At 41.7% G+C, this 20,008-nt stretch overlaps 1 protein-coding gene and 1 non-coding gene across 2 annotated transcripts in view; one reads left to right on the top strand and one right to left on the bottom strand.

Moving 5' to 3' along the window:
• Nucleotides 1-15,472, top strand: part of CCNB3 (cyclin B3) — a 54,305-nt gene extending 38,833 nt beyond the window's left edge. Inside the window, 6 exon segments of the mRNA XM_043896913.1 lie at nt 7,183-7,320; nt 10,686-10,841; nt 11,912-12,061; nt 14,806-14,936; nt 15,159-15,228; nt 15,230-15,472. Of these exon segments, the coding sequence (XP_043752848.1) occupies nt 7,183-7,320; nt 10,686-10,841; nt 11,912-12,061; nt 14,806-14,936; nt 15,159-15,228; nt 15,230-15,373 (789 nt within the window). The 3' untranslated portion in view covers nt 15,374-15,472.
• A 3,686-nt stretch (nt 15,473-19,158) lies between these two features.
• On the bottom strand, nt 19,159-19,265 carry LOC122691009. The gene has a single exon (XR_006340258.1). It is a non-coding gene; the product is annotated as a U6 spliceosomal RNA (small nuclear RNA).
• Between the last annotated feature and the right edge of the window lie 743 nt (nt 19,266-20,008).

Genomic DNA, 20,008 nt, shown 5'->3' with positions numbered 1-20,008 from the left:
ATTCTCTCTGTTTTGCCTTCCGAGCACCTATTGCTGCATTCCCGTTGAGGGTCTGAAGCTCTCCCCATCCCCACCCGTGCTGGGGTGTCCAAATGTGCAGAAACTTTTCCTCCTTCATGGCTCCCTCCCTGGGTGCAGGTCCCTGTTCCAAACTTCTTTGTCTCTTTTTATCTTTATCTTTTGCCCTACCTCATTCTGAGGAGATTGACTTGCCTTTTTGGAAGTCTGGGGTCTTCTGCCAGCATTCAGAAGGTGTTCTGCATGAGTTGTTTCATGTGCACATGTATTTTTAATACATTTCTGGGGAGGAAGGTGATCTCCCCATCTTCCTCTTTTGCCATCTTGAAAGTTGCACACCTAATGTCTTATTACTCTTCTTGAGTCATTTTTGTAGTTTATATTTCCTTAAAAATCATTGATTTCATGGATATTTTCACAGATATTACTATAGATTGCACATGGTATTCTTTTACAATCCTTTGTAATTATTTCTTTTCTCATTCAAAATGTGTGTGATGTGTAATCTCTCTCCCATGTATTTGCATGCCTTTTCCTCAGTTTTCCTCAAAAAAGATTGATTCAGTCCCCTGGTCAAAGAACCAGCTCATGGATAAATATATAACTCTTTCTTTTTAATGAAATTCATTACCATCTGCTTTCATCTTTTTATTTTATTCTTATTTTATTAAATTTTATTTGCTGTTTTTCCCTGGCATCTTAAAATGAGTGCTTAGTCTATTTTAATTTTTTTCTGACTTCATAATAAAAGCCCCAAAATTATATATTTTTTTTTCTAAGTAAAATTCTGACTATATCCTACCAGTTTTGAAAGATAGTATTGTAGCTATCTTGTTTTTTCTCAATAATTTTGCAATTTTTATTTTCCCTTTGAGCCAGGCTTTTTTCTTTAAGAATGATGCTTATGATTTTTTCAAATGCATTGCTTGTCTTTAGTTTGTTTGGTTTATCCTTTTATTGTCAATTTCTAGATTTATTATATTGTGTATTGAGAATGTGACCTGAATGATAATTTCTGCTTTTTTTTAGTTAATGAGATTTTCTTCATGGCTTCAGATATAATGGGCTTTTGTAAATAGTTCACTGATGTTTGAAGAAAATATGTATTCTCTTTAGGGTACAAGAATCATTATATCAATTAATTTTGGCTTAATAATTATTGTATAATTTATATGCTAATTTATTTTTTCTGCTTAACTTATCAAAGTCTGAGAGCAATGTGATAACCACCCATAATCATTGTTTAATTAATTTATCCTGGCATTTCTCACCCCCTCCATCTCACCTTAACCACTCTGTTCGATACAATTTTTTAAGCTACAAAATTAATACATGGTTAAAGTATGTGTGTATTCATATGTTTGTGTGTGTGTATGTATAAAAACAACTGTTTTATTCTATCCTTATTTCTCAGAGATAACTATAATTTAGAATGTATCTTTTTTGTCTTACCACTTCTATTAAGTATTTGACTATGATTTCTTTAAAAATGTTGAATTATATGAATAATACATGAATGTATATACATACATGCATATATAAAAAGATAGCTTTTTACTGAGTGTGGGTTTTTTGATATCTTTTATTGCATGAATAGGTCATGTGCCACTTGCTCTTTTCTCTTAATAAGTCTTAATAATCTTCCCATATAAGTATAGACCTACCTCATTCTTTTCCATATGGATATGGTTGTTGCTTACTTAACCTACCCCTTTGGACCTGACCTATTAATTGACTCTCAAGAAAGATAAGATAACGTGCATACTTTTAGTTTATTTCTTCTCCTGTTTTTAGTGAAAGTAATCTAGACTTTTAGATTCAGATTATTATTTAATATATTACCTTCCCTATAAATAATTATTTTTACATGTCTATATGTAGATCTGTTTTCAATTTTATGTGGTATGTTGTGGGTCCTTTCACTCTAAAGATTCAGTCTTTCTTTGGCTCAGAGGAAATTTTATTTATTATTTTTCTCTCATTTTGATTTCCCGTGTGTGTGTGTATGTGTCTTTCCAAAATCTGTTCTCCTTGAGTCTCAAGTTTTTATTCATTATCCTCAACTTTCTTTTACCTCTCAGTTCTGGGAGAATTTCTTAAAGTGGCCTTTGAATCATTGATTTGGTTTTTTTCATAATCTAATATACTGTTCACTGCCTCTATTGCATTTTATTTATGTAGCTACTTTTTCCGGAGAAGGCAATGGCACCCCACTCCAGTACTCTTGCCTGGAAAATCCCATGGACAGAGGAGCCTGGTGGGCTGCAGTCCACGGGGTGGCTAAGAGTCAGACAGGAGTGAGCGACTTCACTTTCGCTTTTCACTTTCATGCATTGGAGAAGGAAATGGCAACCCACTCCAGTGTTCTTGCCTGGAGAATCCCAGGGACGGGGGAGCCTGGTGGGCTGCTGTCTATGGGGTCGACAGAGTTGGACACTACTGAAGTGACTTAGCAGCAGCAGTAGCAGCTACTTTTTCATTAGAAATTAGTCTTTCTTGATCTTGGAGTATTCTCTTTTCATAGATTCAGTGTCCTCTCAGATCTAGTTGAGAGTTTGCTTTTTTAAAAAAATTTATTTAAATTGGAGGCTAATTACTTTACAATATTGTGGTGGTTTTTGCCATACATTCACATGAATCAGCCATGGGTGTGCATGTGTTCCCCATCCTGAACCTCCCTCCCATCTCCGTCCCCATCCCATCCCTCAGAGTCATCCCAGTGCGAGACAGCAAGAGACACAGATGTAAAGAACAGACTTTTGGACTCAGTGGGATGATTTGAGAGAATAGCATTGAAACATGTATATTATCATATGTGAAATAGATCACCAGTCCAGGTTCGATGCATGAGACAGGGTGTCAGGGCTGGTGCACTGAGAGTTTACTTTTAAAAAGTTTATTCTAGATCTTTGGAGTGAAAAGATTTCAATACATAGACACTTGCTCTGGTTCCTCAAAGCATTTCTCCTTGAAAAATTACTTGTTCTTTTTCATATATCTCATAGATTTTCTCTGTTTATTCATCTTCATAGAAGGTGGTCTTTGAATTTTGGAACTTGGGATGAATTTTATCATATATGCCTCCTAACATATATGAATACATACACACATATTTTAAGCATATATTAAGATTAAGTTCAACGTTAAAAGTAATCTTTGTATTTTCTATAGTTTTGATTGATTTATCACTTCCTTTTGTTTCTTCTTATCCATTTCCCGATATGGAAAATAGTTTTTTTTTGAAGAATTGGAAGGATATGCTAGACAAAGGCAGTCATGAGGGAGAGAACCTTGCTCCTGTGATGAAAAGCTTCTTGTTCTCATTTTGTATAGCTGGTTGGAATTACCCACTCTTCTCTAACTGGCACAAAGTTAGGCTCCTGATTTGAAGCCTGATTCTGAGCAGTCAGAAAAACCATATCATGTGAAAAATAGAGGAAGTCAAATTATTTGGTCTAGAATGAAGATGTATAGGAAACATAATAATTAAAACAGTAGCTGAGGGGCTGTCACAAGAAGGATTAGAATTGTTCTGTGTAGTCCCAAGTGGTAGAGTTATGTTAGAAGGGTCTCATCTCACATTCAAGGAAGGAAGAGTGCTGTAACTGACACAGCTGCTAATTTAAATATTTGTTGACTCCACATTTTAACAATTCATTCGGATACTACCTACTCTTTTTGATGTTATCATTTGATAATGATGTACTGCATGAGTGGCCAGGTGCCTGTGAGGTACTGCAAGGAGGCTATGCATCCACTAGCTTTGTTATTTGCTCACAAAGGCATCCTCAGAGAATTGCTGTTTTTCATTTTTATACTTTTTTTCCAGTAATTATTTGACCTCAATTTCTTGACACTTGGAGGTAATAGTCATTACTCTTCATCTGCATGAACTCTCCCCATCCCTTTCTTGTATGTTCCGTTGGAAAATGTAGTAGGGAGAATAAAATGCCTGCATCCTAATCCTCAGAATCTGAGTATGTTACCTTATATGGCAATGGAAAATTAGACTATGGAATTAAGGTTATAATCAGCTGAATTTAAGGTAATGTGACTATACTAGATTATCCAAGTGGGCCCAATTATAATCACAAGTGTTCTTAAATGTGGAAGAGAGAGGCAGAGAGTGATGCAGTATGAGAAAGGCTCCGCTGGCCACTGCTGGCTTTGAAGATGGAAGGGGCCACAAACCAAGGAATATGGGCAGTTTCTAGAAGCCAAAAAAGATTCTCTACTAGAACCTTCAGAATGAACCATAGCCCTAACACTCTTCACTTTGACATTTTTAGTCCAGCAATCCCAATGGACTTATGACCACCAGATCTGTAAGGTAATGAATCTGTATTATTTTCAGCCACTAGTGTAAGTTGCTCAGTCGTGTCCAAGTCTTTGCAACTCCATGGACTGTGAATTTTCTAGGCCAGAATACTGGAGTGGGTAGCCTTTCCCTTCTCCAGGGGATCTTCCCAACCTAGGGATCGAACCAAGGTCTCCTGCATTGCGGGCAGATTCTTTACCAGCTGAGCCACAGGGAAGCCCAAGAATACTGCATTGGGTAGACTATCCCTTCTCCAGCAGATCTTCCCAACTCAAGGATCAAACCCAGGTCTCCCTCATTGCAGGCAGATTATTTACCAGCTGAGTGTGGTAATTTATTGCAGAAGCAGTTGGAAACCAATAAAGCCAGATTTCTGAGAACATCCAGGCCATATCCCAGGAGCAATAGGAAAAGCTTCATGGTATTTCTGTTATTCAGAAATGTAATATATCTATCGCTGAACCAATGTATTCAGCCATTATCTGGTAATTATTTGCCCATCCAGTTATACATCCATTTCTCCAGTGCTTTTCATGGACCTCCATTTGGTTATCTAGCCTCTGGTCAATAATATTAGGCAATGAAAAAGGAGGCCCAAAGAAGTAAGTAAGCTTACGTTAAGGGTGATTTCTACTCAGTAGAAAGAAAAATTTTCTGTTAAAACCAGGTTCTGGTTTCTGTTAAAGCCAGGTTATATTTGGAGATTCTGTGGCAGAAACTGAGTATTTGGTGGAGATTTTAGAGGGGATTCACACATTGATTAAGGTGTTGGACTGTTACCAAGTCCAAGCTCATTATGCTTGCTGCACAATACAGTCAATCGGGAGATGAGGTGTTGGGGCAAGAAATAGTGACCTTTATTCGGAAGGCTGGAAGTCTGAACCATCTTGCCAGGGTCTGGATGCTAGTTTCTTTTATAAAACAAAGAGTAGGTGAGGTGAGAGGTAAAGTAGAAGGCCATAAGTGGGGGAGGTGAGAGGTAAAGTAAAAGGCCATAATGTGTTGCAAATATTTCCTGGTTTCTGCCACTGGGGGATATGTTAATTTTTTCTTTCTGGCAGTCATTCACAGGTGGGCTGAGTCAGGATGTTTCCTTTGAGCTGAATTTATTTTAGTTTAACATTCAGGCCTGGGAGGGGGGCAGGATTCCTGCAGATGGGCCATTATGTATACTTTAAGCTATAGGCAACATCTCCTTACAAGTTACAAGTTAATCAACTTGTAGAATAAGGAACAGAGTACAAAGGTTAAAGTAAAAGAAACAGACCCAATATGGAGTCAGATTTGTTATTCCCTATTACAGGGCTAGTATAGATTGCATTGTTTTTGAATCCTAAGAACCCAAGGTATTGTGAGGAAGAAGCCTCTGTGAGGATTGTGTAGGACGACCATGAGTGCAAACTGTGCCTACACACAGCTTCTAGGCAAGGCAAAAGCAGGCATGGAATCCAGCTAATATCCTTATTTGCTAAGCTGTGCATTCTGACTATGGGGTTGCCATGCCCTGAGACAAGGGCACCTTTTGCTAATTTATATAAAAGTATTGTCTACTTGATAAGATGTGTGCCTGTAGGATTGCATTCACCCAGAGAGACACCTTTTTTTCTAATTTGCACAAAGATGGCAAATGCGCTAGCACTAACTGTGGGACTAGGGCTATAGGAGACAGTTTCTTGGAGTTGGTGAAGGCAAGAATAAGGATAAATAAGAGAAAGAAGGAAAGGAAGGTTATACTACCAATGCTTTAATCTCTTTCTGGCTTCTTTAGCCCCTCAGCTCACTTACAAGCTGTGCTATTGGTACTTGCTCCCGGTCCATATATTCTAATAGCATATCTAGTTGGGAAGAGAAACTAATGAATGAATAAACTAATAAGTCCCTTTATTTCAGAGCTAAATAAACATCTCTTTTGGGAGTTCATTGTATGAGGTAATAGTGTTTTTTGTGCTGGTCTCAGCCTATCAATAACTGATGTCATGGCTGGACTACCCTCTGTGGTTCGTATTATGATAGCAAAACACCCTTCAACAATAACCATAGGAAACTTTGAAAAAAATACAGGTTTATTACTTAAAGGGCCCGGAAATTACACAGCACAGCTGGGTCTACAGGGTGAGGTTGAGGTTGGAGGGAAGGAGAAACAACACACACATAAACATGCAGGCCAGGGGGTTCTGCTTTTACTGGGTCAGATGTGGGGGCCTCGGATTTCTGGTGCTCACTCTTTATTGGCAAATTTAAAACATAAGAGCAAGAATTTAAAACCTGGGAAGAGAAAAAAATCAGTCCAAATGGTCAGTTATCAAAACCAACCAAGATCTCAAAAACAAAGAAGCCTCAATGGGGAAGGTGGCCTGGCTCTTTATCTCATCTTGTGGCTGGCAGTGTGTTCATTGGACATAGCCATTCTTGAAGTGGATGTCTCTTTGAAGTGGATACTTTGGCAATCAAAACTTAAGCCAGGCGCTGGCATTACAAAAAGTCAATGCTTAGGGTTTACACTATAAAGTAGCAAATTCGGAGAGCAAGAATCTAAGTTTTGGTGGTGAAAGAGAGAGGGTGTGTTCACTCAAGATGCTCACAGAGAAGGTAGAGCATCTCCCTCTGATGTAAGATTTGTCATTTACCCAAATGTGTAGGGATAGGTATTGCCAGGGTCCTCAGAGGCACTAGAGGTACAGCCAGGCACCTAGCTGAAGCATTTCCTACACTCATAGCAGTTTCAGCTGGCTAGGTCTTGTAGTTAAATGTCCTCAATACCACAGACCAGGTAGTTAGATCCATCTGGATATGGCTTTGCAGTTGGACAACATGCAGATTCCTGCCTTGTTTGTGTATTCCTCCAGATGACCTTTGAGATGAGTCACGAGACCCTGTACTTGGCAGTGAAGCTGGTAGATCACTACCTTATGAAGGTAATATGCAAGAAGGACAAGTTACAACTCCTTGGTTCCACTGCTTTTCTGATTGCAGCAAAATTTGAGGTGAGACCAAATCCATGGGACTTGGAGGAAACTAATCAATCAATTTCTGTCCAAGCCATTTATGTATGTATGTACATTTACATATGTATGTGTGTGTGTGCATGTGTATAACATGCATGTGTGTATATATATATTATATACATGTATACACACATGTATGCATGTGTATACATTTGCATATATGTGTATCTCTGTGTATACAATTACATTCATAAACACAATTAAGTTTTCCTGTCAATTTTTTGTCTGTCTTCCATGGCAGGGAAGCTGGTGTTGGGTGCAAATGGTGGTGTATTTATTTCCTGGCATCAACAAAGTTCTCCTGTTTCCTCTTTGAAAATGTGTGTATGTGGATATATTCCTAGTTGAATGAGTTGTTCTTTTTAAAGCTTCCTTCTGGACCATAATTCTCTGTCCTCACCCCCTTTTCTTCTTCCAGCAACTCCATCTCCTTCTGGTGGAGTCTTGAATTGCATGTTTAAGGAAGCATTTCCAAATCTAGGTGCTGGAGACATTCAAGAGAAAATGGCTTAGTGTAGATGATAGTGAGTCCACGTAAATTACTTTTGAAGTAGCATTATAAAAGCAAGTAGCTGGCCATAATCCATCTAACTACTTTATCTGATTCTTTCCTCTTTCTCAGGTACTAAATGGTCTTGTTTAACTCTCATTTTTCCTTCAGATAGGCTAATAGTATAAGACCTTATGGTTTAGGAACAGAGAAGTAGTAACTTCTACTGAGTGCAAAAACCTTTAGAACTGTGGATTTGTTTTTGTTTTTTTTTAAATTTTATTTTCATTTTTATTTTTTTTTGTTTATTTTCTTTATTAGTTGGAGGCTAATTACTTCACAACATTTCAGTGGGTTTTGTCATACATTGATATGAATCAGCCATAGATTTGTGCTCGCTCCTCAGCTGTATCCCTAAGTAGCTTTCCACTTCCCTTCTTCACTCTCTTCTTCATTTGCTAGCTCCTACCTCGATCAGCACTTCCCTCTCTAACTCGAACTCTCCCTCCTTTGCTCCTTACTTGCTTCCTTCTTGTGCCAGTTCTGGCTCACATCCCTGCTTCTGGTCCTCACTCCATTTCCACCCTTACTCTGCTTCTGCGCTCATTACACTTCCACCCTTGCTCCATTGCTCCCTTCCTCCCTCCAGCCTTCTTTCAGTTCCTTCCTTGATCCCTCCGTCCATGCTTTGAACACTCCACTCACTCCATGCTGAGCTCCCTCCCTGCCTCCATCTACCCACCCACTCTCTTGCTCTTTCTAGCCCTCCTTTTCTCTATCTTTCTCTTGATTACTCCCTCCCCTCCTCACTTGCTCCCTCCTTCCATGATCCTCTCCTTCCTACCCTAGTTCTATTCCTCACTCCTCCATGCGTCCCTCCCTCCTACCACCTTACCACCCTCCTACCCATCCTGTTTCTCCCTCCATCATATGCTCCACCCTCCCTCCCTTTCCTTTGTTCACTCTCTTCTCGCCTTCCCTAGCTAACTCTCTTCCCTCTGTCACATACTCTTTCTCTTGCTCTTCCTTCTCTCTCCTTCCTGTTGCTCTGCTGGTGCCTGCTCCCCTCCCCCCTCCCCCTCTGACCCCTTTCCCTTCCCCGCCTTCTTTTTCTGCTGGTTCCTTCTCTCCCCTCCCCACTTGCTCCTTCCCTTCCTATCTCCCATCCTTGCTCCATGGTACCCTGGCATCATGACCCCGCCCCCCAACTTAACTTCCTCCCACCCTCCTTCCCTGTTTGCTTTCTTTTTCTTCCTTCTCTCTCTTTTCCCTCCCACCCTCCCTGGTTCTCCTGATGTTTTTCCTCTCTGGCTCATTTCCTTCCCTATTCTCTTACTCCCTGGTTCCCTTGTTCCCCCTCTCTCCTTGCTCCCTCTCTGCTCAGCTCCCTCTCACTCATGCTTGTTCCTTGTTCTGCTCCATCCTCTTTTCCTCCCTGGCCTCTTCTTTCCCTGGCTCTCTCCCTCATTCCTATCCTCCCACCCTCCTTCCTGCCCTTGCTTCCTAACCTTCTTGCGTTTCTTCCTCTTTCCCTTCCTCCTCTCTCACTCTCTCCCTTGTTCCCTGCTTCCCTCTCTAGCTCATTCCCTTCCCTGCTCACTGTCTTCCTGGTTCATTCCCTTGCTCCCCTTCATCTCTCTTTTTCCTTCTCTTTCTCCCTCCTCCTCCCTTTGCCTACCTAGGGATGTCCTTGTGGTTTGAGCAAGTATTTCCTGCCTCAACCTCAAGGGGGTTAAAAAGAAGCTAGGGATCCCTGGCCAGCCAAGCACAGGAGGGAGGAGGAAAGTACAAGGTGCTCTTGTTAGCAAATTTTGGAACCAGGAGTACCTGGCTTTTGGTTGTCGGGACAAAGGACCCCCACTAGGTTTTTTGGAGCAGGAGTGTCTTCCCCTCACAAGATTGAGAAGTACAGAAAGACTTTTGCAAGGGGAGGTAAGGAGATGATACGAGAAGAGAAGAAAGGAAGGAGCCACTGGTAAGTAGAGCAGTGGAAGGGAGAATTTCTTGTTCTGCCCTTGTCACTAGGTGGTTGTGTGACCTCAAGCAAGTCTCTTTCTCTCTCTGAGTCTCAATTTCCTTGTCTGCAAACCCAGAAGATTGGTCTAGTTTGTGATCTGAAGATAGAGAAAGTTGTGAGAAGAATGCTGGAGTGGGCAGTGAGGTGCAGCTAGAGAAAAGATTCAGGGGTCTTCCTGCCTCCTCTTCCTCACCCCAAAGCTAAATTTCAACCTGCAGAGGGCGGGACATAGGAAGGTGCTCCTGAATGGGGAGAGAGGTGTTGTTCTCACCCTCCATCTGCCCTGGATCTTCCCAGTCTAGCCCCCCTTGCATATCCTCCCACCACCTTCAGTCTCAGCTTGGGTTCCCTCTGTGCCCATCTCTCTGTCTCTTTCAGTACCTATTACCCCAACAGTGCCCCCTCCCAAACATCCTTATTCATTCCTTAGACTAGGCAACAAAGTGTGGGCTTATTTTCCATCTCTAGCTCCCCTTTTTGTGGTCTCTTTCCTTCCATTCCCCTCAGAGCAGGCCTTAGATTTCCCATTTCTGGCTCTCACTCATCAGAAGAGAGATCAGTGCTTCCAGTCCATGTGCTGTGTTGTGCCACTTTCAGTGCTGTAAGAATCTACCCCAAAAGGCCTTGTCCTCTCTCCTCCTATGTCTCTGATTTTGTTTTTCAGATGAACTGCTCACATCAACCAGATGCTGGCTCTCAGAGCTACCCTGAAGGTTTATTCCAGGGGATGTTATTACCTCCTATCATTCACCCCCACTTCCCCTGCCTTTCATCTCCAAGCAGAGAGGAATGGGTTGTCTTTGCCTGGTTGTGACTGCCTCTCCTCTCCACCCATAGGAGCGCTGCGCACCTAGTGTGGATGACTTCCTGTACATCTGTGATGATATTTATAAGAGAGATGAGATGCTCGCCATGGAAGCCAGCATCCTGAAAATCCTCAAATTTGATATCAACATTCCCATCGCCTATCATTTTCTGCGCAGATATGCTAGGGTAAGAGGGAGGATGCACATCTTCATTTTCCCACTGCTGAGTTAGTCCCCTCCATTCCCAGAGTTGCTCCCTGAGTGGTAGGGAAAGGGACAACTGAGGACAGGGGAGTTTCTTCAAGCCACCCTCCTAGAACGGCGATCTTTATGGAGTGTGGTGGTGGTGGTGGGCAGAGAAAATTGCAGATTTCCATGGTATGCCTGTAAAGTTTTGAGGTGAGGGCAGAGTAGGGGAAGGGAAGGAGATTCTTTAATCAGGAAGGGACACATGGGACGTTTAGAGGAGATGCTAGCAAAGTTCTCTTCCTTTACCTGAATATTGCTTACAGGGGAAGTCACTTTGTAATTATTCACTTATTCTACAAGTGTGTTTTGTGGTAAGATTTGTGTGTGTGTGTGTATGTATAAATATACATGAAAAGTGTTAGTCGCTCAGCCATGTCCAACTCTTTGCGACCCCATGGACTTAGTCCACCAGGCTCCTCTGTCCATGCATTTCTCCAGGTAAGTATACTAGAGTGGGTTGCCATTCCTTTCTCAAGGGGATCTTCCCAATCCAGGGACTGAACCTGGATCTCCCGCATTGCAGGCAGATTGTTTACTGTCTGAGCCACCATGGAAGCCCATAAATATATATGTGTATATATGTAATATATATGTATGTATTACACATGTGTGTATATGTGTGTGTGTGTGTGTGTGTGTGTGTGTAGATTAAAACAAAAGATTTCTAGTCTGGAACCTGGTGCAAAGATAGCAGTTGGAGGCCTTTGGCTTTTCAAAGGATGGCATGTACAGAAAGGGGAGGTGGGAGGGTACCACAAGCACAGTTGGTATTTTGGCTTAAGACCCTAAAGATGGCAAATACCATTGCTGATTTCAGAATCCCCCCCTCCTAAAGATTCTGTGCTTTAGGGACAGGGTCCTTAGTGTGAGTCATGGTAGCAGAAGTACATCGCTCAGGCAGAGAACCATTTAGGCCCAAGGTAGGATAACTGGAGTGAGTGCAGGGGTCATCTGCTTGGTGCCAGTGTTCTGCATTGATTTCTGAATCAGTCTTCTTCCTGCCTTTAGTGTGTCTATGCCAGCATGAAGACACTGACCTTGTCCCGCTTCATCTGTGAGTTGACCCTGCTGGAATATGACTATGTCCAGGAGAGGGCTTCCAAGCTTGCTGCTGCCTCCTTCTTCCTGGCCCTCTGCATGAACGAGCTCGGACACTGGGTAAATACTTGTGGGCAGTGGGGAAGACCGAGTAGGGATTTAAAAGCACAGGGTCAGTTGGAGGAAGGTGTAAGTTAGGGTTGTGGGAGACTCTGTAACAAAACTGCTGCATATGTGCTGTTATGAATCCTTTAACATCTTGACCTCTTAGGGGCCTGGCTGCCTAAAGGTTTTTTGTAGCTCTGGTTTTGAAGTATTTTATTTCATTTTTCTTTGTCACAGTCCCATTTGTTCTAAAGACAGCTTACCTGAAAGGCCAATATCACAAAACAGACTAATGTGAAATTATTTTGATTATGGCAGGGGGTGGGGTAGACCCACTTTTTGCCATACCCCATGCCACCCCTGCTCCTTGCAATCTTCTCAGCAAGGTTGGCCCCCTACAGGAGAGCTCATTGGCACAGGATTTGGCAAGTACTGACCCAGAGAATAGAGCAGTGAAAGCAACTGTCCATGTACGTAACAGGGGACTCAGACATATACTATAGTACTCTTCTCTGAAGGGGAAGGCCTCCACAGCCTCCTTCCCCAATACAAACAAAATGTATATTTGATGCTTTCTTAATTTTATGAAAAATTATGAATAAAAACACCTCTAGGAAACTATGAACTTTTTGAGATGTAAATGAAATCCAAGTAGAAAAAGTGTGTTCACAAATGAGCATACTCTTCCCAACCTCTCCAAGGCCCCTCCAGCCTAAAATTTCTAGCACCACTACTAATGGAATAACCTCTGTGTGCTGAGAAAGAACCCTAAAAACAGTTGTGTGAACTTGGACAAGGCCCTGAAATGTCTTGGGACAGAGGAAGCATTCAGTAAATGGCAGTGATGATGATGAAAAAGAATATGTAATAATGGTTAGCATTTATTGAATGCTTAGATGGTGGTCTAAACACTTTGTGTATTAACTTGCTTAATCTTCACAACAACCCTATGAAATCAACAGTATTATCCCTACTGGACAGATAAAAAATAAGTTCCCGTGTTTGGCTAATGAGAAGCAGAGCTAGGCTTTGAGAACTACGAGTCTATTCAAAGTATATACCTATTCTACAATCAGAATGGGTGTGGCCATAGCTCTGGAGCCATGATCCTGGAGGCCCTATGCTGACCCAGGCTTTGGATCCTGGGGAAGGTTGGTAGTCTTCCAGGAGGACGATTGAGAGGCTCAGGGCAGCAAACTGCTTGCCAACCAGCGTAGAAATATTTCAGTATTTTACTATTTGATGTGGATGTACTAACATCAGCTAAATGTCAGTCCTGATCTGAACCCAGGTAGTCTGGCTTCACAGTCCTCATATATATATATATATATATATATATGAGAAAGGCTTCACACAGAATGTGACTTTTGAGTTGGGTCCTGAAAGATGAGTAGGAACATGTGAGAAGAGACATTCTAGGTAGAGGGAAGAATGATTGAAAAGATGTGAAGGCAATAAGTGTGATTTTGGGGAGGCAGATAAGATATTTCCTATGGATAGAGCAGGGAACGTATTAACAGGAAATGGTGAGAGGTGATAGCAGCATTCCAATGACTGCCCTTTGCCTGTGGCAGTGGTTTCCAATATTCAGTAGAGCCCTGAGATTCCTGCAGAAGTATCTCAGGGCCATGTAAAAGGGAAAGGGATCCAAATTGGTGGACTACTGATCCCCTGCCCCCAATTCCAGGTAAGATATTTGGGAAAAAAAATGAGTTCAGGGAGAATAATTTAAGACGTTGTAAGAAAACTCCTGCTTTGCAGAATAATAAATCTTCCTTTGTCTACCTGTGGAACTCCCATTAGACTTTTAGCACCTATTGTAGATGTACGCTTCTCTACAAAGCTTTCTGTGGCTCTCCCAGACAAAAGTCATGGGTCCTACAGCTCTCTTCCTCCAGTGTCCCATGCTCCCTTCCCTGGTAGCAGTTCCCACACATTTTGTAATTCTCTGTGTGCATGTCTGTCTCTCTCACTAGACTACAGACTCCTCAAGGGCAGGAGCCTTAGTCATCCTTGTATTCCCAGCATTGTGTATGAGGCTTGGTTAATATTAATCCTAGCTCATATGGTATGGGCATGTGCTAGACTCTTGTTTCATGTGCTTTATGTATATTAACTCATTTAATCCTATTAAGTAATTACTGTGATGATCCCCATTTGGCAGATTTAGAAACAGTGATACTGAGAAGTTAAGTAACTGGTTCAAGGTCATGTTGTAAGTGGAGCTGGAATCTGAACCCTAACAGCTTGCCTGAAGAATCTTTGGTCTTAAACACTCTGCTATACTCCTTTTGCCACATGCTAGGCATCCTTAAAGTTGAATGAGAAAATAAATGCATGAAATGATAGCCGTTCGAGCCAGAGAGGAAGAACAACCTTAAGTTCCTATTGGCTGTTTTGTTGGGACCTCAAGTTTGTTCTGAGGTTTGCCTAGCCATTGGCTCTTAACTTGAGAGTGCGTAAGTTATAAAGTCTGTCCTGTTCCTTGAATTCTTAGTGGATTTCAGTTTAAATACCTATGACTGGGCCTTATATCCAGCTGATACATATGGATATAGCCATTCCACTAGCTTGCAGATAGAACATATTTTTCTAGGTAGTACCCTATAATGATTGGCCGATATCTGTGCTGTATGAGTCTGAATTGTTTGACTATCTTCCCTGACTGTACTATGGATAGGGGGTTTGGACTTGGGTGTTGGAGACAGGAAGGGTCTGCTTCCTGCCATAAATGTCACTGTTCATGTTGTTTCTTCCAGGCTCCTATCCTGGAGTATTACAGTGGCTACAAGATCTCTGATCTTCGCACCTTGGTCAGGCAGCTGAACATCCTAGTGAATTTTCATTCTTGCAATAGGCTCAAGACTGTACGTTCCAAGTATTCACATGAGTAAGTATCAGTCTCCAGTTGAGGTTGGGTTTATGCTTCATCGTGGGGAGGCCCAGACTAACCTCACTTAAGGGGAAAGAAGGATTCAGGTACCTTTTTACCTTACTTTCTGTTCCAGAGTTAAAGCAAGATAGGGAACCAAGGGCCAATGTCCCTCTTATTCCATGGAGCCTCCTTGCTTTGGCCTATTTCACACTGAGCAGACCCCTCTTCCTTTTGCAGGATCTTCTTTGAAGTCACCAAAATCCCACCCTTGGACATGTTGACACTGGAAAAAAATATGAAGTGTTGCTAATTCTGAGGCTGAGGGTCTGGTACTCTGGCAGCAGCCACCAGGGCTGGACAGGCGCATAAATAGGCTGTATTTATTCTGTCTTTGGATTTGTCTTTTCATCACTTTTCCTCATTTTTATACTGTTTGTCTTTTCCCAAACTGATGTTGTTGTAAATATTTAAGTTTGTTTTTTTACAAAAGAAAAGAAGTTGTTGTAATATTTGATTATAAATTTAATAAAAATTGATGGTTGTTGTTAAAATGACTCACTTCCCCTTTATTGCTCAGGAGCCCCATACGTAGCCCACAGATGTATTTTCCCCTGCCTAGTAAAGGCTGTGCCTCAGGGTCTGGCTTATCCAGTTTCCCTATTTGAAGGCCTTCTCTTCAAAGGAAGAGGAATTGAGCTAGATGTACACTGATGGATGAGTCTCTAGAAGGAGCACCCTGGTGCTGGGAGGGGCAGTCCAGAGAGAGAGACCTCTTACAGACAGACAGGCCTCAGTGTTCAGATCTGGGGCAGCTGGATGTGTGGCCCAGTATCCATCAGTCCCCTTTTCTGGTTGCCTGCTTTCTTTGCTTCTTCCTACATGATGAAACTCCAATACTTTGGCCACCTCATGCAAAGAGTTGACTTATTGGAAAAGACCCTGATGCTGGGAGGGATTGGGGGCAGGAGGAGAAGGGGACAACAGAGGATGAGATGGCTGGATGGCATCACTGACTCGATGGACATGGGTTTGAGTAAACTCCAGGAGTTGGTGATGGACAAGGAGGCCTGGCGTGCTGCGATTCATGGGGTCACTAAGATTCGGACACGACTGAGCGACTGAACTGAACTAAACATGATGAAAAGGTAGGGATCAGGATTTTCACTGAAATGTACCCCTACTTTTGCAGTTAGGTGACTTTCTAGAGTCTAAATTTGAAAAAAAACTTGGCGTGGTGCACTGAAATCTCTTTTGGTCCTTCAGTCAAGAGGAGAAGTTTCCACTGGTGAAATCTGCAAGATGTCCCATGAATGGAAGCATCAACCACTTGCTCAATCCTTCCTTCATAAAGCTTTCAGTAGGTTCTACCCTCTCTATCCTATGTTTGTGGTGAGGTATACTGATACGGCGCTTCTGTGCTGGCTCAGACGGTAAAGAATCTGCCACTTCAGTTATTAACAGAGGACTGGGACATCCTCTGTGCCAGTTGATGAAGAGCCACTGCCCCAGTCTTGCCTCTAGGACTTATAGGACCTCCCCACCATATAGCAACTGAATCAGGTAATGTCTGTCATAGCAAGAGATCTCCACGGCTCTGTTCTAGTGTTGTGACTGGCAACTGTTGTGATTGCTCTGTGGCTGATTATCACTTGTCAAATATTTTGAAATTTAGTCCTGGAGGTAGGTATCTGGTAGAGGGGGAAGTCATTGAAGACTCTCCAATTTTCACCCGAGTCCCCAGGCCAGTCTGATCATATCTCTTTCTCTGATGAGTTGGAAACAGGAGGGAGAGCATGCCATGCCTTAGATGCTTTCTTACCTTAGTGCTTTCTTACCCATTGTGTTAATTTTCCATTCTGTCTCCCAGCTTGCTTTGTTTTGGTGACCAAATATCATTAGGTTTACACCTGTCCCCTCCCACTGCCTTGCAGAGGGACTGAAGGGTACAGCCAGAGAGGTCCAAGCTGCTTGGTAGTTATTTAGCTGGTACAGCCAATTTTGTATAGACATGTTAAAAGCACTAGGCTGGAAGCCGTCTTGCAAATCTCCAGCCTCACTAAAAGGAAATCTCTTGTCTGTACCCGCTTTTTAATCCTGCAGCTTCATCAGGGGAAACAATTGACTGTTTTACTTTCCCTCCTTTTTTCCACCTCCGTTGTTCTTTAGTGATGCTAATGAAACTGTCAGTCATTTTTGTTGTAGTTGTTGCACATGTCTCAAAATTTATTTTACACTCATCACTACTTCAAAAGTAAGTTAGCTTTTAGGCCTGGATCTTGTTATTTAATGCCTTACTAAAGAAGCACATCTATTTCTTTATCAAGATTTTGTGTTTATCTTTTGATTCCTCTGGTTCTATATAACTGATTTTCTTTGAACCTTATGCATTTTCAACAGTTTTATTGACATATAATTCACCCACTTATAATGTACAATTCTATAGTTTTTAGTGTATTCACAGAGTTGTACATTTATCATCACGGTCAAATTTTGGAACATTTTCATCATTCCAAAAGAAACCCCATACCCATTAGCAGTCAGTCCCCATCCCACCCCATCCCTGCCCCCTAACCCTAGGCAGCCATTGATTTACTTTCTGTCTCTGTAGATTTACCTGTTCTGTACATTTCACATGAGTTAGATCTTACAGTGTGTATAGCCTTTTATGTTTAACTTCTTTCATTTAACACAAGATTCATCCATGTTGTAGCATGTGTATTTCATTTCCTTTTATTGATGAAAAATATTCCATTGTATGTGCTGTGCTTAGTAGCTCAGTCATGTCTGACTCTTTGTGACCCCGTGAACTGCAGCCCACCAGGCTTCCTCTGTCCGTGGGGATTCTCCAGGAAAGAATACTGGAGTGGGTTGCCATGCCCTCCTCCAGAGGATCTTTCCAACCTGGGGATCAAACCCAGGAGTGCAGGCGGATTCTTTACCGACTGAACCACCTGGGAAGCCCATTCCATTGTAAAGATACAGCATATTTTGTTTATCTAATCATCAGTTGATGGGAATGTGGGTTGTTTTCACTTTTTGGCTATTATGCATGATTCTGCTTTGAATATTCATGTACAAGTTTTTGTGTGCACATATGTTTTCATTATTCATGGGTATTTACTGAAGAGGGAAATTGCTGGATCATGTACTGCTTTACATTACCATCAGCAGTGTATGAGGGTTCCAATTTCATTACATCCTCTGCAACACTTTTTATTATCTGTCTTTATTCTAGTGGGCATGAAAGTGGTATCTTCTTGTGATTTTTTTTTCTTTCACTTTTTCTTTTTTTCCATTTATTTATATTAGTTGGAGGCTAATTACTTCACAATATTGTAGTGGTTTCTGCCATACATTGACACGAATCAGCCATGGATCTACATGTGTTCCCCATCCCGATCCCCCCTCCCGCCTCCCTCTCCATCCCATCCCTCTGGGTCTTCCCAGTGCACCAGCCCCGAGCACTTGTCTCATGCATCCAACCTGGGCTGGTGATCTGTTTCACCCTTGATAATATACCTGTTTCAATGCCATTCTCTCAGATCATCCCACCCTCGCCCTCTCCCACAGAGTCCAAAAGTCTGTTCTGTACATCCGTGTCTCTTTTTCTGTTTTGCATATAGGGTTATCGTTACCATCTTAAATTCCATATACATGCGTTAGTATACTGTATTGGTCCTTATCTTTCTGGCCTACTTCACTCTGTATAATGGGCTCCTGTTTCATCCATCTCATTAGAACTGATTAAAATGAATTCTTTTTAATGGCTGAGTAATATTACATAGTGTATATGTACCATAGCTTCCTTATCCATTCGTCTGCTGATGGGCATCTAGGTTGCTTCCATGTCCTGGCTATTATAAACAGTGCTGCGATGAACATTGGGGTACACGTGTCTCCTCCAGATCTGGTCTCCTCAGTGTGTATGCCCAGGAGTGGGATTGCTGGGTCATATGGCAGTTCTATTTCCAGTTTTTTAAGGAATCTCCACACTGTTCTCCATAGTGGCTGTACTAGTTTGCATTCCCACCAACAGTGTAAGAGGGTTCCCTTTTCTCCACACCCTCTCCAGCATTTATTGCTTATAGGTTTTTGGATAGCAGCCATTCTGACTGGCGTGTAATGGTACCACATTGAGGTTTTGATTTGCATTTTTCTGATAATGAGTGATGTTGAGCATCTTTTCATGTGTTTGTTAGCCATCTGTATGTCTTCTTTGGAGAAATGTCTGTCTAGAAGAAATATGGAATGCTTCACAAATTTGTGTGTCATCCTTGCGCAGGGGCCATGCTAATGTTCTCTGTATCGTTTCCATTTTAGTATGTATGCTGCCGAAGTGAGCACTCTTCTTGTGATTTTGATTCACATTTCCCTAATGGCTAAAGATGTTGGACGTTTTTATCTTGTGCTTATTTGGCATTTGTGTATCCTCTTTGGAGAGATATCAGTCCAAATTCTTTGCCCATTCTTACTTGTCTTATTTACTTCTATATTATTGAATGGTAAGAATTCTTTACATAATCTGGGATTATATTTATGATTTCAAATATTTTATCTAAGTCTATGAATTGTCTTTTCACATTCTTGATTGTGTTAATTGAAGCATAAAAGCTTTTAATTTTGTTGAAGTCTAAATTTATCCAAGAAACCATGGCCTGTCAAGGTCATGAAGATTTACCTGCATTATTTCTTCTTGAGAGTTTTATAGTTTTAGTTCTTATATTTAGGTCTTAAATCAATTTTGAATTAATTTTTGTATATGGTGTGATATAGGAATCCAATTTCATTTTCCTGCATGTGGACATGTGACTAGAGAAGGCAATGGCACCCCACTCCAGTACTCTTGCCTGGGAAATCCCATCGACGGAGGAGCCTGGTAAGCTACAGTCCATGGGGTCACTAAGAGTCGGACACGACTGAGTGACTTCACTTTCACTCTTCACTTTCATGCACTGGAGAAGGAAATGGCAACCCACTCCAGTGTTCTTGCTTGGAGAATCCCAGGGACAGGAGCCTGGTAGGCTGCCATCTATGGGGTTGCACAGAGTTGGACACGACTGATGTGACTTAGCAGCAGCAGCAGCAGC

This window comes from Cervus elaphus, chromosome X (genome assembly GCF_910594005.1).
Source record: "Cervus elaphus chromosome X, mCerEla1.1, whole genome shotgun sequence".
NCBI classification, from domain to species: domain Eukaryota; kingdom Metazoa; phylum Chordata; class Mammalia; order Artiodactyla; family Cervidae; genus Cervus; species Cervus elaphus.
The sequence above is the reverse complement of the archived record's forward strand: the minus strand, read 5'-3'. Positions and strand labels throughout refer to the sequence as shown.